At 46.1% G+C, this 18,790-nt stretch overlaps 1 protein-coding gene across 1 annotated transcript; it reads left to right on the forward strand.

Annotated features, from left to right (window-relative positions):
• The first annotated feature begins 822 nt into the window (after positions 1 to 822).
• SVOPL (SVOP-like) lies at positions 823 to 18,057 on the forward strand. Its single transcript, XM_008948203.1, has 15 exons — positions 823 to 901; positions 2,012 to 2,103; positions 3,149 to 3,247; positions 3,681 to 3,752; positions 3,857 to 3,981; positions 5,493 to 5,556; positions 6,961 to 7,086; positions 8,476 to 8,604; positions 10,262 to 10,335; positions 11,697 to 11,899; positions 12,906 to 13,017; positions 13,989 to 14,070; positions 15,666 to 15,755; positions 16,137 to 16,250; positions 18,046 to 18,057. The coding sequence occupies exons 1-15, from the start codon at positions 823 to 825 to the stop codon at positions 18,055 to 18,057; spliced, it is 1,473 nt and encodes a 490-aa protein (XP_008946451.1).
• Positions 18,058 to 18,790: the final 733 nt, after the last annotated feature.

Consider the following 18,790-nt stretch of genomic DNA (forward strand, 5'->3'; position numbering starts at 1 on the left):
ATGCATCAGCATTCCTCAGCAGGTGATAATTGAGTTTGGGGGAGATTCACTCACACTGGTCTTCCATCCACTGATCCTGAGACGTGTCTCAGCTCAGAGGAGATGCTGGTCACAACCCAGTGCAATCCAGGAGAGCACAAAGGGTCTCACTTAGGATTGCTATTTATCCAGTCCAAGATAACTGACTTTTATCAAGTAGTTTTCTATTTCAGCTCACTCAGATGATATAATATTCTGGTACTTTCCACCAGTTATGTATGCCCAGAACCTGCTAGGTTATAGGGTCCTGGTATCCCTCACTTCAAACCACGACCCAAGTACATGGGTACTGGGCTGTCAGGAGGTCTATCGGTTGTTGTTACCATTCCCAGTTGACACAGGGAGCAGGAGACAGGTGTCATGAAAAGACACCTTAATGCTCTGGTCCACTGCTTACAGTCAAGGCTGTCAGGAGGTAATAGGTGGTTGTTACTGTCCCCAAAGACTAAAGGAAACAGGAGCCAGGTGTGCTAAGCAGGTGCCTCAACATTCTGGTGTGCTGCCTTTCACAATCCATACCTGACTTTCCAGTGGATTGTTGTGTGGCCCAGGGAGAGGGAGTCACATCAAGTACTGAGTGGCCCAAGGGTGGGGGAGAATCGTACCACCACCACATGTCCCAGCAGCTGCCTGAAGCAAACCCATGTTTGAGCCCATCTGAATGTTTCCACTCGAGTAGGAGATGCTGCTTTGCTGGCTCTGATGGCTTTGTGACTATCCAGAGCTTTCACAGTTAAATCCCAGCCTTCCTGACAGTAACAGTGAACTCCAGCAGGACCCGAGATGGCCACTGCACCAAAAGAAGCAGAAAATGCAATTGGATTAGAGGAAATCCACACAGAGAAACAAGAACCCCCAAGAGGTGAGTTTGTACTGACAGGACTAGAAATTTGGGTCCTTGTTTAGCCAGGGTAGAAAGAGAGTCCCCAGTCCTGGCACTCCCACTGCCTAAACCTCAGTACATAGAGCCACAAGTATCAGCTCCATACTTCTCCTCCTTCATCATAGCTACCAAATTGGTGGCTGCTACTTATGGCAGAGGGAAGAGCTGGCTGGCTCTGTTTTTTTCCTCAGGTCTTCCCTTTGTCTAAACATTTTATTATACCTGTAACTAAAGAATTCTTTCATTTTGGTTAATTTATTTTTGAAAAGAAAAAAATATTTTATTTCAAAAGCATTTTAAAGTGAAATAAAATCTAGAAAAGCATAACAGAAAAGTTCTGCATCTGGAAAATAAAAAAAAAAAAAAAAAGTGTGCTCTCCTGGAATTCTGAAGTGGGTTCTGTTCCATTTCAGAGGTAATGTTAATGGGTTTGAGATTACTTATTTGGGAGATAAATGATCTGACAGAAAAATTTATGCAGCTATGTCTTTACCTAAGAGCTTAGAAGTACATATACACTGAAACCTTTCTGCCAGGTCTGTTTATAAAGCCATTGCATCTCTGATCTTGAGATGCTTTGTTTGCTCCTGAAATGGGTGAGAAAGTCAGGAATAATGGCTGAATAAAGGCGAAACTGAGCCCAGAGTCCCTGGCTGTGCTCATTTTGGAGGGCTCAGGCCTGAGGCAGCCCCCAGCTCACACCACTGTGCTGGGAGTGGACCTGTACCCCTGGGGTGCAGAGGGGCTGAGCCTCATGGCAGTTTGGGTGGGGAAGAGAGTAGACCCTTAACCTGAAACCCAGCCATGGGTTCTGAAGCAGCTGGAGTAACTCATTACAAGGCTGTCCTTCCCCCATGCCCAGCCTACCCTCTTCCCTGCTGGCTGCTGTTTCAGCAGCCCCATGATGTGCTCAGCCACCAGCATGTCCAGTGGCTGGTCAGTGGACACACAACTGGTAGGTGTTTGCAGCCTTTTTCCTGGTGTGGTCTCACAGTGGCACGAAAAATGTTGACATTTCATAAAGAGAAGGTACAATTTGACTGCTAATTGGGTTTTTGCCTCTTGTCTTTCTTTCCCTTTGATGTTCAGGGCAGAAGACATTTACAGTGGAAGAAGCTGTGGAAACTATTGGTTTTGGGAGGTTTCACATCATGCTTTTCCTGATCATGGGCAGCACTGGAGTAAGTGTCTGCAGCCATCTGCACTGGCCTGAAGAAACACTTTTCTCATTTGCCTTGTTATTGGGAAATAACAACCATAAGCACCACAGGCACACATTGCAGCACATCTTTTTTTTTTTTTCCACACATACCTTCTCAAGCAAAATATCTGCTGTTGGCATTTTTGGCCAAAACCAATATTGGCTACAACTGATATCAGATCTATTTGCAAAGCTGAGGAGGTTGGCCCGGAGCACCAAGGCCTGGCCTCTGCCCTGGAGCACTGTCCTGTCAAGCAGCACTGATGGGGCATGTCTTCAATAGTGCCTGAAGGTTAGGGTCAGTCTCCTGATTGTGTTTTTCACCTTGTCCCCAAGGCACCCAAGCCCTGTACAACCTGGTATGGGAGGACTACCCTCCTGTTACCCTTGGCTAAAAATCTCCTAACTGGCAGGATCTTGTGTTAATGGTGTATCTGGTTTGGGAACTGGGGCAAAAGCCTGAGCCCAGGCTGGGGTAAAGACGAGACGGGAACATATCCACAAGGATCACTACAGCTGAAGTGTAGAAGCCTCTAGCAATATGTAAATGATAGACTTATTTCTTAACTGAAGCCAGCTGCTGGGGCAAGCAGCCAGTGGAGCAATAAAGTTTTTAATCCAAAACAGTTTTAAGAGGTTATCCTTGTGTTAGATGCCCAAATTCACAGCAGGGTGCCTAACCAAGCAGCTTGGTTTCCAGAGATACTTGGAAAACCTTCCACTAGCACATCTGGTTAAGAGTCTCCTCTGCAAAGGATTAGTCTTTGCAGCCTTCCTAGATAAGCACTTTACCTAGATATCTGCTGTCTAGGTGCACCTTCCTCCCTACCTCTCCCTGTTTCCAAGCACGCACGTCTTCTATATCAGGCACAGGGCTCAGACAACTAAGGAGGCACCATGGCTTCACAGAGCTGTTCTGACATGGTGGAACTGCCATGGCTGCAGGCTTGGTAGGACTGAAGGACTTTCCCCTGTGGACTCCCTGTGTCTTCTCTTCTTGCTAATGTGCATGCTTGTTCCCAAAGGTGGCTGAAGCCATGGAGATCATGCTAATAGCTGTTGTGTCCCCTCTCATTCGATGCGAGTGGCAGCTTCAAGACTGGCAGGTGGCTTTAGTGACAACGGTGAGTGACTTGTGTTCCCGCCATGCAGGTCATCCACAGTGTGGTCATTGTCATGGGCACCACTATGAGCTTTGTAAAGTACATTTCCCAATGGACCAAATAACTTCCTAGGGCCTCCTCTTGGGAACAGTACCGCAACTGTAGAAAACCAGAAAGTGAGCTGACATGAGCACACACCTGTGTCTAGAACTGTAATGCCAAAGCAAGTCCCCACTTCCACATTCTTATTTTGAAGTCCTTGCCAGCTTTGTGGGTTGAAGCAGCAAGTGTCTATATGGAAGAAGTCAACCCCTGAAAGCCACCCTGCTCATAGATCTGGGCACTGCAGTTCATCCTGCTGCTCCAAAAGCATTCAACTCACCCACAGTTCAAAGAGCAGAGCTTCCCAGTGCTGCTGGTAGTGGGCCCTCCACAGCTATTTCGCTTCCCCTAGATGGTGTTTTTTGGCTACATGGTCTTCAGCATTGTGCTCGGGCTCCTGGCTGACAGGTACGGACGCTGGAAGGTGAGTGCATGCCAGAGGCTATGTGTCCTTTTCCTTATCCCCACAGGAGCCATGAACCTGGCTAAGCCCATGGTTTGATAGCCCTAATTTTTCCCTTTTTGCAGATTCTGCTGCTTTCATTCCTCTGGGCATCTTATTTCTCCCTGCTGACCTCATTTGCCCCATCCTATGCCTGGTTTGTGTTCCTGCGGGGCATGGTAGGAGGTGGCGTGTCAGGCCACGCGCAAGGGTAAGGCTGTGCCTCGTGCCTTGTGGCATGGGCAGCATTGAGACTGCCTTCACAGGGAGGTTAGTGCAGGAACCCGTGGACCCACGGGGACTGAGTTCCCAAGTGCACAGCAAGAAAGATCCTTTGCCTCATTTTGGCTGACCCTGGCAGAGCGTCCGGTTCTCCTTGTGCTGAGCCTGATAAGCCATGGCCACGCCGTGACCTGGAGGAGATGACAAGGAGGGGGCCACCACAGGGGCTGGAAGTGGAAAGGAGAGCAATTTCCCACGTTGCCCTAACACAAAATGCTGTTCTGTAATTTCACTGAATCCCAGTCAATTGACCTAAACTGCAGTTCCCCAGGACTCTCGAGCCCTGGAACAGAAGGGGCATCTGGTTTATGTTAAGCCAGTGACAGAGGGATTATTAAGCACATATATTATAAAAACAATTAGACAGGTAACAGATGAGCAAAGTCTGCTTTCTTGTATAAAAGTCACAACAATTCTGCTTAAGTGGCAAATTCTTGGACTGATGTAAAACATTCCCACCTAAATGAAACTTCTTGCCCTGTTGGGGCGGAAAGGGGGATGTGGAGGAGAGGAGAAACTCACACTATTACCGACTTCTTCACTAGGAGCTTGGCAAAATAGTTAATTTATTTCTTTGAACTCTCTTAGGGAAACATGCAACATTTCAGCATCTTCCATTGTTCCTTGAAGCCTGGTTGCTGCCCATGCAGAAAATCCCCAAACCAATTGTTTTGACCCAAGGGTCCCTTGCTGAAGTGAGGAACAGGAGGGAGATAGGTGCTATTGACTGAAGGTACCTTGTGCCTAGGTCATGCACCCACAGAGCTCACGGTGCTGACTCTCTTGCAGAACGGCCCATGTTCCCAGGCCATGAAAGCTGATAATAAGCCTAATTGGGGTGAAGAGAAATTGCACAGTTTTATAAAACTCTTCAATAGCTAAGATAGAAGGAACTGTTTCTATTTTACAGTTGCTCCCCACTCCCTCTCTTTCCAGCCAAGGAAGCACAGTTCACACCTGTGAGCTTGAGAGATGCCAGTGCCAGGCCCTTCCCCAAGGGCTACCCAACCATTTGATAAAAAATGGAACTGAGTGTTTTATTTATCAAATGATAAAAAAATAGTTTACTAAAAATTGTTCCTTTCCACATTGTTGTCTATGCCTGTGCTGGCACCTCAATCACCGCACAGGACTTTCTTGTAGGTTTTCTGATGCACAGACCGCAGTGTTTACCTGCCTGTCTCATACAACCGTACAACCATTGCATGGAGAGGATTTATGTCACGCATCTCCTTTGCATGAATTTGGTGCCTGCCCACGTGGAAAGCATATTGAGCAGGGATCCACCATCTCTGGGTGCTCAGTGGTGGAAGAGGGATGTTACTCTGTCTACAGGCAGCAACCTTCAGCACTGAGCTGAGCTGCTACTTGATTAGTGTAGCAATTCTCATTGTTGATGTATTTCTGCCTTTTTTTTTTTTTTCCCCTTTTTTTTACTAGGCTTATCATAAAAACAGAATTTTTACCCACCAAATACCGAGGATACATGCTGCCCCTATCTCAGGTAAGAGTGAGCATGTTGCTGTTGCTGCTAAGCTCGAGTTCTGGGAGATTTGTCCCACTGCTGTTTGGTAGCTGGATCTCCAGCACATCAGCCTTTCTCCCAGACTATTGACACTCGTGCCTGCTGCCTCCTGCGCCATGGACTGTGGTGTCTGAATTATTAAAGATGTACATAGGCAGCTGCCTGCAGAAGACAGGAAATTCCTTTTCAAATAATGGGATGCTCCAAACAGTGCATGGAGACCGAGTGACAGCTAATATCTAGCCTCTCAATTGCCCTATTAATAACTGCTCTGAAGGGGCCAATGGTGGTAGGCTTTCTGGTAAGTCCTGTGGCCAGAGGCATCACCGGCCTGGTCCAGGCTGGAGCTCATCCCTTCTGTCTTTGGACTCTAATAACAATTTGTCAATAAAGTGATTCTCAGATGAGGTCCTTATCTGAACTTCTCTCTGTCTCTGCTCAGGGAAGGCACAGGGCTTTGTATAGGATAGGGCTAGCATAAATAGCCCCCAATTTGGCCTGAAACATGTTGGGAGGGTTGTGCCCACTTGCTGGGCAAAGACCACAGCAGCTGTGAATTTGGTTGTTGCTTACTCCAGATTTCTGCAATGGACACTTGCTACATGTGCAAATGATCTGCAGAAGCCTCACTGAACACATAAATTCATCTGATCGTCGCAACAAAAGTGTTTGTACACAGTCTTGGTGGTATTTAATTACTGCCTGTTTGATCCCAGGGCTCCATTACCAAAGCGTCATCAGAAACACAAAGATTTATAAAAAAAGAACAATTTTGTACTTCTCCCCACAAATTTGTTGTTTCTGCCCACGGATTGCTCATGAACTTGCTGTGACGTTTATGTATTTGTTTGTGCTTTGTGTTGGCTGTTGCTCCCTTGGGTGGTCCTCTGGAAAGGGATGCATCTCCTAATGGCAACAAGTGAACTTGGTGGGGGAATGTACTTGCGGAGTCTTCATTGGTGTAACTTGGCATTGAGTCTGCTGGAGACCCAGTAACTCCCAGGAGTGGAAATCTGGCCCTTTTTTGCCTTTGGTGCTTGTAAATGTGCTGCTTCCCTGTAGAGATTTAGACAAGAGGAAAAATGCATGGACATTAGCAGAGAAGCAACTGGAAGGACAAAGAAGTGGCTTTAAGTGCAATGGTAGCCATAGCAAGTTATCTGTTTGCATCTGGAGCTAATTAAGACTGTCTCCCCAAAATCTTGTCTGTCTTTCCTTCAGCCCAAGCTCAGCTTCTCAATCAGAGGTGGCATGGCTTGGTTTTAACCACAGTGCTCCCCAGCACAGATTTCTACCTATCCATGGAAACAGACCAGAAGGGAAGAAAATAAATGAATTGTTGTCTTATGTTCATGTTTTAACCCCTTTCTTTTCCTTGGAAAGGTGTTTTGGTTAGCAGGATCCTTGTTAATCATTGGCCTGGCATCAGTGGTGAATACAACCATTGGCTGGCGGTGGCTGATCAGAATTGCTTCCATCCCTGGCATCCTTCTTATCCTGGTGTTCAAGGTAGGAAGAACTCCTCCACCTGCTCCCCACCCCACTGCCACCAACCTGTCGTCTCCCCAGGCGCCAAGAGGCATTGCCCTTCACACCCTGCAAGCCTGGGCCTGTTCTGGTGTCCTCTTTTCACCATCAAAGCCCTCTCACCACAGGACTTGGGGAAGTCCTAACGGCCTGGGGAGCCTGCAAACCAGCTTCTGGGAAGATGTCAGCCTGCAGGAGATGGCTTGGCTTTGCTTTGCTTTGCAAAGCTTCTGGCTTTCCTGCCCTGCTGGAGCCCTCCAGCACCCAGGCTCCAGTGTCCAGGCTACCAGTGGTACCCAGGGACCACAGTGATGAGGCATTAAGAAGAAGATGGGCTAGCCAGGGTATGCAAAAATTCACAAGTAATATCTTCAATCAAGTGCTACCCACAGCACATCTTTACATTTGCTAGGGCTAAGGAAGGAAACCTCAGTAAAATGTTCACAGAGCAAATGGGTGTCAGGGGCAACTGTGATTTCCCCAGGTTTACTCATGCTTCAGAAACGTCAGCCTCAGACGTAGGGACCACCTTATTTGTGGGGATTCATGTGGAAAGTCCCAACTCACTAAGCTGTGGCTGCTGCAAGCCGTGCAGATGTGAAAGCCCTTCCTGGAGCTGAACAAGCGTGCAAGTCCACCCGAGGTGCTCCCTGGGCACTCAGGTGCAAGGCTTCTGTGAACATCCACCCCTGTAACTTTGACATTTGGTTTCCCTGATTATTTTGCCAGAAACAAATGGGTAGCAAAAGTCTGAAGTTCAGAAGAAAAAAAGGCACAATCATCATACATACTTTTAAAAAAGGAGTCTTTAATTCATATTTTAGTGATACAGATGTAATTGCTTATAATTTAATAGAGCTATCATTTAATGAAAAGGTATTTTATTTTGAAAAGAGCAAGGTGTGGGTGAACATTGCAAATGCTAGTGATGAGTGAGTTTGTTCCTAAATATCATCCATGTCTTCCTTTTTTTAAACAGCCTTGTTGAGTCTTCCAAGACTTTTGCTTAAGTGACATGTGCCTCATGCCATTTCGGAATTTTAGAATATTAAGGGTTGTTTTAGTTAAACCTGTGTCTTTGGCTTCCATCTCTCACAAGTGTTTGCCACAGACAGCTCAGTAGCAGACCCTGGGCAGCTGGACCAAGACATGGGTTTGTTGGGAAGGGTGAGCCCCCCAGCATGGGGTATGGGGAGCTGGGACATGCAGGAGTGCCCCAGGGCATGGCTGGAGAGGAGGACAGGCAAAAATCTGCTCCAGCTCAGGGACTGTGCTAACCTGTCCAGGCTGCTGGGCATGACAGGAAGCTCTGAGGAGGGTTGCATGGACAGAGAGGTGCAGGAGGGTTTTCTGATGCCACTCTGCTTCCAGTTCATCCCAGAGTCAGCACGGTACCACATGTCCACGGGAAACATGGCAGCTGCCCTGTCCACGCTGCAGAGGATAGCCAAGATGAATGGGGCAACGATGCCCGAAGGGGTGCTGAGAGAGCCCACCAAGGTAAGCCAAGCCCCTGGCACTGCCTGAGCCCCCTGTCCTGGGCAAGGCTGCCAGCATCTGCAGTTTGGGGAGGGAGTGGGATGACTGGGACTGCCAAGCACATCTCACCCCGCCTCTCTTCCCTTCCTCACCTGATTCTTTTCCCAGCAACTGTTTGAACGGGATGATGAAGATGTTGTATTTCTTTTGGAGAGATAATAATCTTGGCCCTCAAAATGGAATTGAGCTTTCTGCTTTTTTTTTCCACATTCTTTTTGTTCACTTAGAAAAATATCATGCTGAGAGAAGTTTTGTTCCCTTTACTACAAAAAGGGCTGCTAGCAAAGTGCATTCTTCCTTATTGCCCATCCCAGAGGTGTCCCCTATGCCATGACACCTGAGACCTGCCTCTCAGAGTCCTTCTCAGAGCTGTGCCCAGGCAGGCTGCAAGGATGCATGCTATGGGGTCAACCCACTGCTCTCAGAGACTTCTCCCAGCCCCTGACTGGGCTCATCCTCAGGATCCCAGGTCCCTGAGCATGGAGGCATGGACCAGCAGTAGATGGTCAAAACAGGAAAGACCATTTCACTGCTACCACCATTTCCACTTCTAAACAACTGAACAACTCAGGAGTTGAACACTACTGAACTGAAATGCCCCAAAACATTTGTGGGTGTTGCAGGCAGGGCATAAGAACTGGGGGCTAGAGAGACCCCAGGCTGCTCCCCCTTACTGCCAGGCTGTGCCCTGATGACTGCAGGGTGGGAGGACTTATTCAGGTGCCTCCTTTGACCCCCGAGAGAGGACTATTGAATAAAACCATCGTGTCTGGGGCCTCAAAATTATTATCCAACTCTTTCAAGTCCTTTTCCTGGACCTCTTTGCTGCTTATTCAATCCCACAGGCACCAAGTATTGTCCTTAGCAATTAATGCAAGATGGTGCTATTGTATTGGAATTAGTTAGGATTAAAACTTCCCTGTAATTTAATTGAATTTATGTAATGGACCCGCCTTGGCTGTGGAAAGGGGTTTTGTTAGTTGTGAACCATCTCAGGCTTAACCAATGATGAGGAAAATATTAAAGGCAACCCAAGCCATCCCTGTGAACTCATCTCCCCTCAGTGGTGGGATGCTGGGGCAACTGCCAGTTCTTGACAGGGCAGGCAGAGCCCCCACTGCCTTCTTGTCTCTCTGCTCACTGCCGTTTCAGGTGTCCCAGCAAGATGTACATGACCACAAACTTGCTCCACAGGAAGAGCAGTGGGTGCTGGGCCCCTCTCCCCAGCACATGGGGCAACGGGAGCTGCCAGCAGCACCAGCAGTGCTGACTGCCAGCAGCAACCAGGTCCCCCTCCAGCACCCTGATGGTCTCACTGCTGAGAGCTGGAGGATCCTGCTGGGGCCAGGAAAGCTCAGGGTGTTCTCTTCTCCTCCCCTCCATCCTTTACAGTGCATCCTTCTGTGGGCATCCTTTGGGAAAAGAGTCTTTTCTCTCTGGAAGGCGGATGGGATGCTGTGCTACCCCTTCCGTCAGTCTGTCTGTACAGATCAGACGTCTGTACCATCAGCAGCCTGGGGTGGGGACAGGGGGCTCTGGGGTGCCAGCTGTTGCCACAGAACATTTACCTCTGTATGAAAGATACCTTTTAAAAACTATTACTACCAATGATTTGCAGGAAAGGAGAGGAAGATTCAAGGACCTTTTCCACCCCAAATACCTCAGAACCACTTTGCAAATATGGATCATATGGTAATTTTTTTTTTTTTTCTTATCAGCTCATTCTCTTTGTTGAACATGTGCAGAGAGCAGAAGGCTCCTGTTGACTTTGTCATTACAAGGCACCACGTCTGCCATAGAAGGTGGCTGCAGATCCTTGGCAGCTGGAGGGAGTGTATGTGGGCATGGGTCACCATAGGCTTGTCCTGATCTCCTACCACCCTTTGTCAGTTGGTGTTAGCATAGGCAGAAAAAGGCTGGACACACAGGATGGTGTAGGGCACCACGAGTCCTTCCTCAGGACAGGGTGGCTCAGGGGAACTGGAGAGGGAACCAGGTGAGAGCCATAGGAGAAAGCGAACACCAACCACGTACCCACGGCTCTGCTTCCCTGCTTGGTGTAAACTTGTTCTTCCAAAGATGAGGAGAAATGCACCACTTTTGCAGGCCAGCCAATATGTCAGGAAAATAGAGCACCAACAGAAACTCATTAACCCTTACCAGTGCCATTGGTTGGGGAAAATTAAGATTGAAGAGAGATGGGTTTCATATGTGATGTTCCCGGTAGCTGTGTGCAAGGGTAATACACGTTTCATTGATTTTGCTGTCTGGAATGGAAATGTATAAATAATGGGTCTGCGGGAATTCATTGACCCAAAATGTTGCTAAATCAGGACTTAAATTTTTTATGTGTTTTTGTTTTTTGTTTTGTTTTTTTTTTTTTCTTTTCCTCAACTTGTATGAGTTTTATGAAACATATATCTTTTTTTCCTAATTATTATTTTTTTAAATCCTCCTTTCTCTTCTAGTCCTCCCAGGAGTCACTGGTGTGTTCTCAACTTTGCATTCCCACCCACCCCCCATTCCCTGAGCATCCACAGCCTCCCCAGGCAGCTCATTTGCTAGCCCAGATTCTGCTGCTCATTTCTGAAACTGCTGGGGGGGCATAAAAAAATGAAAATTACTTCTTGACCTGCTTATGATTACGTGTGTGCTGAATGACTTGATAATGACACAGCCAGGCTGCCATCACTAATGCTATGTTCTTGACAGCCAGCCAGGGTGAGATGTGAGCCTCTCCAGCCAGTTAATGAATACTCCTTTCAAAAATCCCTGGGCTGAAATGATAAGGACTAAAAAGGACCTGGACAGTTTCTTCATGTGAGCTGCAATCACTGGGGCCTGGAGTTGAGACTCCCTGGTCCCCTGGGAAAGGGTGGTTTGGAAATGTGTCCACTTAAAGCCCGAGTCACAGCTAGGCTCGGGCTAAGAAGGTCCATCATGCAGAGCTGGTGTGCTCAGTAGGGCTCCCAGTGCTCCCAAAACTTGCTGCATTTTGGTGTCCTTCCCTTCCCCATGGTTACTCCTGCTCACTGTGGCATTTCCCTCGCCAGGCTTGGCATAGCTTTCGCTTATTACGGGGTCATCCTGGCCAGCACTGCGTTACTGGAGAGGGACCTTGTCTGTGGCTCTGCAGCACCACTGGAGCAGGACCCTGGCGATGACTCTGAGGAGCACCACAGCCCCTGCCACTGCCATTTGTTCGGGCCCGTTGCCTACCAGACCATGATCATCAGCACAGTCGGAGAGATCGCACGTAACCTCTTCTCCCCTCCTTGCTCTGCCATGCCCTTATTAGAGCCACACAATATTCACTGCAAAGCCCTTAGTTTTGCATGCATTCAGGCTCTTCAAATGAAGGTCTGGGACACAGGCCATGAGCTGGTGACAAGGGGCAAGGGAAGGCATTGCTCAGCAGGTGAATAATTCAGCTTCTGCTGACAGCACAGGTCCTTCCAACAGCAGAGCCAAAGACTTCCTTTGTAGTTAGCACATACCAACAGCCTTGGTTCAACTCCCGGAGAAACTGCACCTAACTTACCAGAACCGAGCCTGGCTTCCCAAATTCCCAGATATGGTTTTTGGAAAGTCACAAGTAAGGAAGGATTGCAAATAGTCAGACTGATCTAATTGAATGCACCACACAAGTGTCCCAGTTTCCAAGCGATGCTGGCCTCAGGAGCGGGTCCTGTGCCAAGCCGTATGCTACAGGACTGCTAAGTGCCCATGGAATCTGCAGCAAACCAAAATGCCTCCTGGTGCAGCCTTCCTGGCAGTGCCAGAGGATGGCAGGATGGCCCAAACGCATTCACATGGCATCCTTCAAAGAACTTGATGCTGTGTGTGGGTGTAGTATTGCTGTACTCCTGGGAGGTGAACAAATTCCCTGGTTCGTGTCTCAGCAACTGAGCTGACAAAGCAACTGGGTGTTGGATCATGCAGGTGCAGCCAGGGTGGGACCAGCCCAGTGGTGCAGTCTGGGCCCCAGTGTTGGGCTAGGCTGTGGCCAGAGGGAGCAAAACCACCCAGGCCTGTGGTGGTCACCCAGTGTCCTTGTATGGCTCAGGACAGGCACTGGTGTGGTGCCTTAGTACAGCAAGAGAATTTCATAGAATTATAGGGTTTGTGCATTTTATAGAGCCTTTGGTAGGTGTTAGGGACACAGAGAGATATTTTGAGGCCCACTGCATAATGTGTATCAAGACAGACAATCATTACAGTTAGGTCATATAATATTTTACGTTTTTCCTTTGTATCTCCAGTAAATCCCTTGAACGTTCTCAGCATCAACATCCTTGGAAGACGACAGAGCTTGTGTATCACCATGGGGTGTACAGCCCTGTTCTTTCTGCTCCTTAACATCTGCACCTCAAGGTACTCTGAATCAGCGAATGAGTCTTGCTGAGGGGCCGTGCCATGCTGGGGGCAGTGTACCACACTACCTGTGCTACTCTCAGGTCCCTAGTTGGTCAGGCCAGTTATTCTTGTACATCTGTAAAAAACTCCTCTGACTGGTTCCCTTCTCTTCCTGGGAAAGCTGCGGCAGGAGATGCTGTGGTGCAGCAGTGTGCAGAGGAGCTCACTTGTATTACAGAGCCCATGTGGCGTCCCCTAAACATGCACCAAGCTGCTTTCTGGCATTCTAGGAAATTAAAATTTATGTGAACCACATCCACCAGAAAGAAGTTATCTTTTTCATTCAATTTTTTCCCCTTTCTTTTTTGGCAAGGTGACATACATCTCTATCTTCTAGAGTTGGGCACTTCAGGGAGCTCAAGGCATCAAGAGAAAGGCTGTCATGGTCAGGCTGACTTGTGAGGATGTGGCTTCTTGCCAGCAGTGTACGCTCCTGCCTCCTGCCCCAGGCTGCTGAAATACTTGGGAAATGGAGTCATTAAACTAAATAAACCCCTGTCAGGAAGCTTACAGTGATCCAGTAAGGCTTCAGCCTCTGTACTGCTATTATTATATTCAGTTTTCCCTCAAACCAAGCCTGGCCATCATATTTGCTTGCAACAATTTTATACAGGAACCAAAAGTGAGGGCTAGGCTGGAAGTCAGACTTGACCATCATGTTGAAGGCACCAGTTGGGCCACTACGGTCCTGTCAGATCACTCCCTCCAGCCTCTAACAGCAGCCTAAAGGAGACCTAACATGCAATAGCCCATTGTCAAACATGCTTTGATAATGGACTAAAGAAAGATTACTCTTGTCAGCAGCCATCTTTTCCTTATGCTTTCACTTCTGTTAAGCTGGTAAAAGCTTTAGCAGAGCACTTATATTAGGCTGTGTCTCTGCTGATCACCGTTTAATGACACTTTGTTCCACATGGCTTTCTCTCTAGTGCAGGCATGACTGGGTTTCTCTTCATGCTGCGTGCCTTGGTTTCAGCAAACTTCAACACCATCTACATTTACACAGCAGAGGTGGGTCCTTCTATAGGTGCATTGAGCTGCTCTGGGGCATAAAAGCAAATTTACCTATACCCAGCAATGCTGCCATACTTCTTGGCTAGTTAAGGATCATCTTTCTTTTAAGTGTCCCTGGCTTCCTCGCCACAATTTTTGTATGCAAGGTAAGAGAAGAAATCAGGTAACTAGTTGATGACAAGAGCTGGTGGAAGGATGCTTTACTGAGCCACCTGTTGGTCACATGCTGCAAAACTTTATATTTGAGGATGTTGTGTAACACCATCTTCCAAAACTCACAATCCTTCCCCTCACTACAAAGTTAGAAAAGAGGATACTACTAAAAGGAATTTTTCCAGCAGTTAAGGGACTGATGTAGTCTTTGGGGTAGTATGTGAGGTTTTGTATATATATATATAATTTTTTTTTTCACTTAATGGAAATTGCTGTGTTCTCTCTGCAAATCATAGAATCCTTTAGGTTGGAAGAGACCTTTAAGATCATCAAGTCCAACCATTGAGCCATTAGGGCTCTAAAGTCCTCTGCTAAAACAGATCAGAATCTGTCAGGGCTGGAAGGGACCACAAGGGTCACCCAGTTCCAACCCCTCTGCCATGAGCGAGCCATGATTTCTGTGGGTTAAGTGTGTATAGTTGGAGTCTTTTGTTGTTCTATTTTTAAACAATTGTATGGAGTTAAATCTATCAGCTTACAGATTAAGTGAAGTGACAAGAAGCAAATAGAAGTAGCTCCCTGTGTTGGCCTGATACTTCTTTTAATAGTACATTATATTATTTAAGTATGCACCAAGCATGAAAATATATCAACATTTTAACAGCTCGTTGCTGCAATGGCCACATCATAAAGCAATACTACTCACAATTTAATCAATGATCAAAACCAAACTTGGAAATCCCCTTTCTGGGCACATGTCTGGACTCTTCTTGAATCCCTTACCTCCACTGGCTTGGCCCAGTAAAGTCTTTAAACAAAGGGTTCCACGAGTATACTTGCTAAAATCTATTGCTATTTGTGGCCCTTAATTAAAGTTAAGCAAGAACGTGCTTAAGTGTTTTATTAGCACAGGTGTTTGGGAAAGTGGAAAAGAAAATAAAGAAAGCACATTCTTCTAAGCCTGGAGGTTTCTTATTGGGATTTGTTTTTCTTTTTCCTCCTTCAAACCAAAAGTGTTGTTGATACAAATAGGCAATCTTGAAGGCTGCAGACAATATCCTTTCCTCCTGCTTTCCAGATACAGGACTGTCAGTATAAATTGAATTCTTCTTTTAGCACCCTGCTCAGCCTCTGTGACTTTGGTGTGAGTTGCTCAGCACAGCTGGTAGAAGGGTGAGGGGGGGGGTAGGGTGGGAGCAAACAGCAGAGGAATCACATCCAGCTTTGATTGACTTGCCTCAAAACTTCACCTGGGGCACAAAAATGGCAGATTTATAGTGGCACAAATGAGACCTGAAGGAACCTTTATTTCTTTTCATGTCCCACTAGCTGCTCTCGATAATGTAATGGGTGTCTGAAGAAAAAATAAAAAAAAAGAAAAAGGACACATATTACAGGTAGTTGTTGCACTAATCTGATTTCTCTCTGACCTGTTTTAGGTTTATCCCACGACAATGAGAGCCCTGGGGATGGGAACAAGTGGGTCATTGTGCCGTGTTGGAGCTATGGTGGCCCCATTTATATCACAGGTAAGAGCATGCTTGATAACATTGGTAAACATTGTGCCTGTCCTTGCTATCAAATATACAGAAAGACGCTCCTGAAGTTCACAGAAAAATAGATGTATTCAATTTTCCCCCCCCAGTTCATTAGTTCTTTATCTGATGTTTAAAAAGAGTACTTATGTGGTCTTTGCAAGATGCAGATCTGCAGAAATCTGTTCCCAGAGCTTAGCTTGCCAGTATTTTATACTTTCTGAAAGCTCTTAGATTGACAAGACCTTATTTTTCTTCTGTCAAAGTCTCCCTGGCATTTGTAACCTTTTGTCCACTTTTTAATTACTAACTAATCACCATCCCCGTCTCCACCACCCCACTGAGCTGATGTCTGAACTGTTCATTTACCTGCAGGTTCTTATGAGTGCTTCTTTCACGGGGGCCCTGTGCCTTTTCTCATCTGTGTGTGCTGTGTGTGCAATCTCTGCCTTCACGCTGCCCATTGAGACCAAGGGCAGGGCACTGCAGGTTTGTATTACTGCTCCAGGAGCTTCTGTCCATCCAGATGTTATTTAGAAACTAGATGGTTATGACTGAGCCAGAATCCAAACCAAACTCTCCTGAGGGCTTATAAGCCAGAATAAGGCCTGACAGGCAAGCACAGGAACTTGCAGTTGCAGCAGCTTAAAGCACTGTCACCCTGGTTGCCTAGAGCTCATTTCTCATGAACGATCAAACCAGGCCTGCCCTAAGCCCTGCTCCCTCCTGCCAGCATGTTAGATGCAGGTAGTGCAAGCCCTTCTTTGCCAGTATCTCCAGTCCTGACTGGAAGTGGCTGCCTCACAGGCATGTGTTCTGCTCTGCCTGTGCTGCAGGGAGAGAGGACATCACCTTAAACTGCTGAAGCCATTTCTTAGTCAAATTAAAATCAAAAGGCACAACTGCATCAGTCCATTAGCTAAGCCCTTGTGGCTAGTGCTTCCTACGAATCAATCAGCCAAAACACTAAGCACAAAGATTAAGGGGTAAAGTTTAAATGGGGCCAGCTTCACATGCACAGGTCACGCTGCTTGAACGACAGGAGGTGGTGAAGCAGTTGTGCAGCTCTAGTCGCTCTGAGGTACAGGGGCACGGACACGTTCCCTCCTGGATGCGGCCTGCCCACGTCACACTGCAGTGTACCTGTATAAACCAGAGCACCATGGGCTAAATAATCCACATCCTTTAGAAACCTACATACACAGAGAGCGCTTTGTTTGGTCACATCTTTTAAGGTTTCCCTAAGGTGCATGGAACAGTTAAGCTTAGGGTTTTTCAGAAAAGCAACCTATTGATCATTGCCTGCTTCCTTAAATGCTTGTCTTCTAGAAACGCTTGGGGTTTATGCTATTTTGCTATTTATGTTCCTATATTCTGTAAAAGACTGGAGAAAAAAATAACCAAAGTTTAAGTAAAGGAAGTGGAAAAAGCAACTTATTCTTCCCTTGTGGGTGAAATTCAATCCCATGCACAGAGGCCAGAGCCACTTAGGCCTTCAAACAGTTGGATTTACAGTAATACTAAGCAAAACACTTCATTAAAACTGCTTTAGACCTAAAAGGAAGGCTTTGATTCAGCTACAGTTGGATTAACTTTGGCTAACAGTGGTCGAGATAAATGGGAGTGTAATGATTCCTTAATGGAATCCCCCTTTTTCCTGGGGTTTAATAGCATTATTATCCTTCTTTCTACAAATACAAGTTAAAAGCTCCAGCTGCTGGCCTTTAAAAGCACAAGTCAAAGGGATGGGAAAATAAAAATCCACAAGTTATGCACTCAGAGAAGTCACCATGAAATCTTAAATTCAACTTGTTAACTGTTACATCTTGTGGTCATTTCAGAGACTACGTTTGTATACAGTTATTCAGGGATTGTTGAGTCATGACTGCTAAATGTATAGTTCAAGGGCCTCACACAGTACAGTCATCCAGTCCATACAAGAATTTAAATGCATGATGTAAAAAGTCTTTTCATGTAGCAATATTTATTCCTAAGGCTCCAGGAAATAGATGTGTTCCTTAAAATGACGTCTAAATGAACCACCAAAGTAAAAAAGTAATTTCTTATGAAATCCAGACAATGACATTTAAAAAGTGTGTCTACCCTTGTTTCAGTTTATTAGGATGGCATCAGTCTACTCGCACAGCAGTCATGGGGATTGCCTATTAGAGTTGAGACCTTTTGGACATATCCAAACAGATTTTATTTTCTCTGTATTCACGTCTGTTGGTTTTCATGTGCATTTTATTAATTTTATGTAATTCTTTTTCTTTCTCCTTTTTAGCAAGTAAAATGAAAGCAAGTCTTTGATGTTGGATTGAGTAGGAAAGAAAAATAAACCTTTGGAATCTGTCATTTCCTGTATGCTGCATTTGATGTTGATTGCTTCTCCATACCATTTCCCTTGTAAAAAGCTGCAACTGAACAGTGTAAGAGGTATGACTTCTATAGAAAAATTGCAGATTTCTCAGGGACATTCCCTTTCTTATGATTCAATAAAAAGATGCTTTCTACCTGTCCCATGAAGTGAGATGGAGACTCTTTACAACTAGCACTGTTAGTGCCACTCCACACTACTGATAAAAACAAAAGGGAAACCAGCCACTGTTCAGTGGATTGAGATGGGGAGAACACACAAAGTAGATATGGTCTTTGCCATACCAGCTTGAAAGAATACAGTACATCCCTTTAAAACCAAAATAGCATTCCTCTACTATTTCTGCAACGTATCATCCGCATTAAAGTAGTTAAATTTAACATCTCAAACCTCATTACAGTAGCAATTCCTTGAAGATTCTCATGCTGAGATTCAAGACTACAAAAATGAAAGCTTTGTCAGATTTTTACAGGAGGTTGCTTAAACAGAGACATTTTCAGTTTACAGCAAACAGACAAATAACTGGACTGCAGGCGTACAGCTATGCTCCTCTTCCCAGTATTTTGCACTGGGAGAACAACTTGAGTACAAAGCTGTGTAGGTGTCTTAACTTCACCTCTGAATGCACTAAGCCTCCTAATAAATCTGTGCT

This window comes from Merops nubicus, unplaced genomic scaffold (genome assembly GCF_000691845.1).
Source record: "Merops nubicus isolate BGI_N331 unplaced genomic scaffold, ASM69184v1 scaffold14320, whole genome shotgun sequence".
Classification (NCBI taxonomy): domain Eukaryota; kingdom Metazoa; phylum Chordata; class Aves; order Coraciiformes; family Meropidae; genus Merops; species Merops nubicus.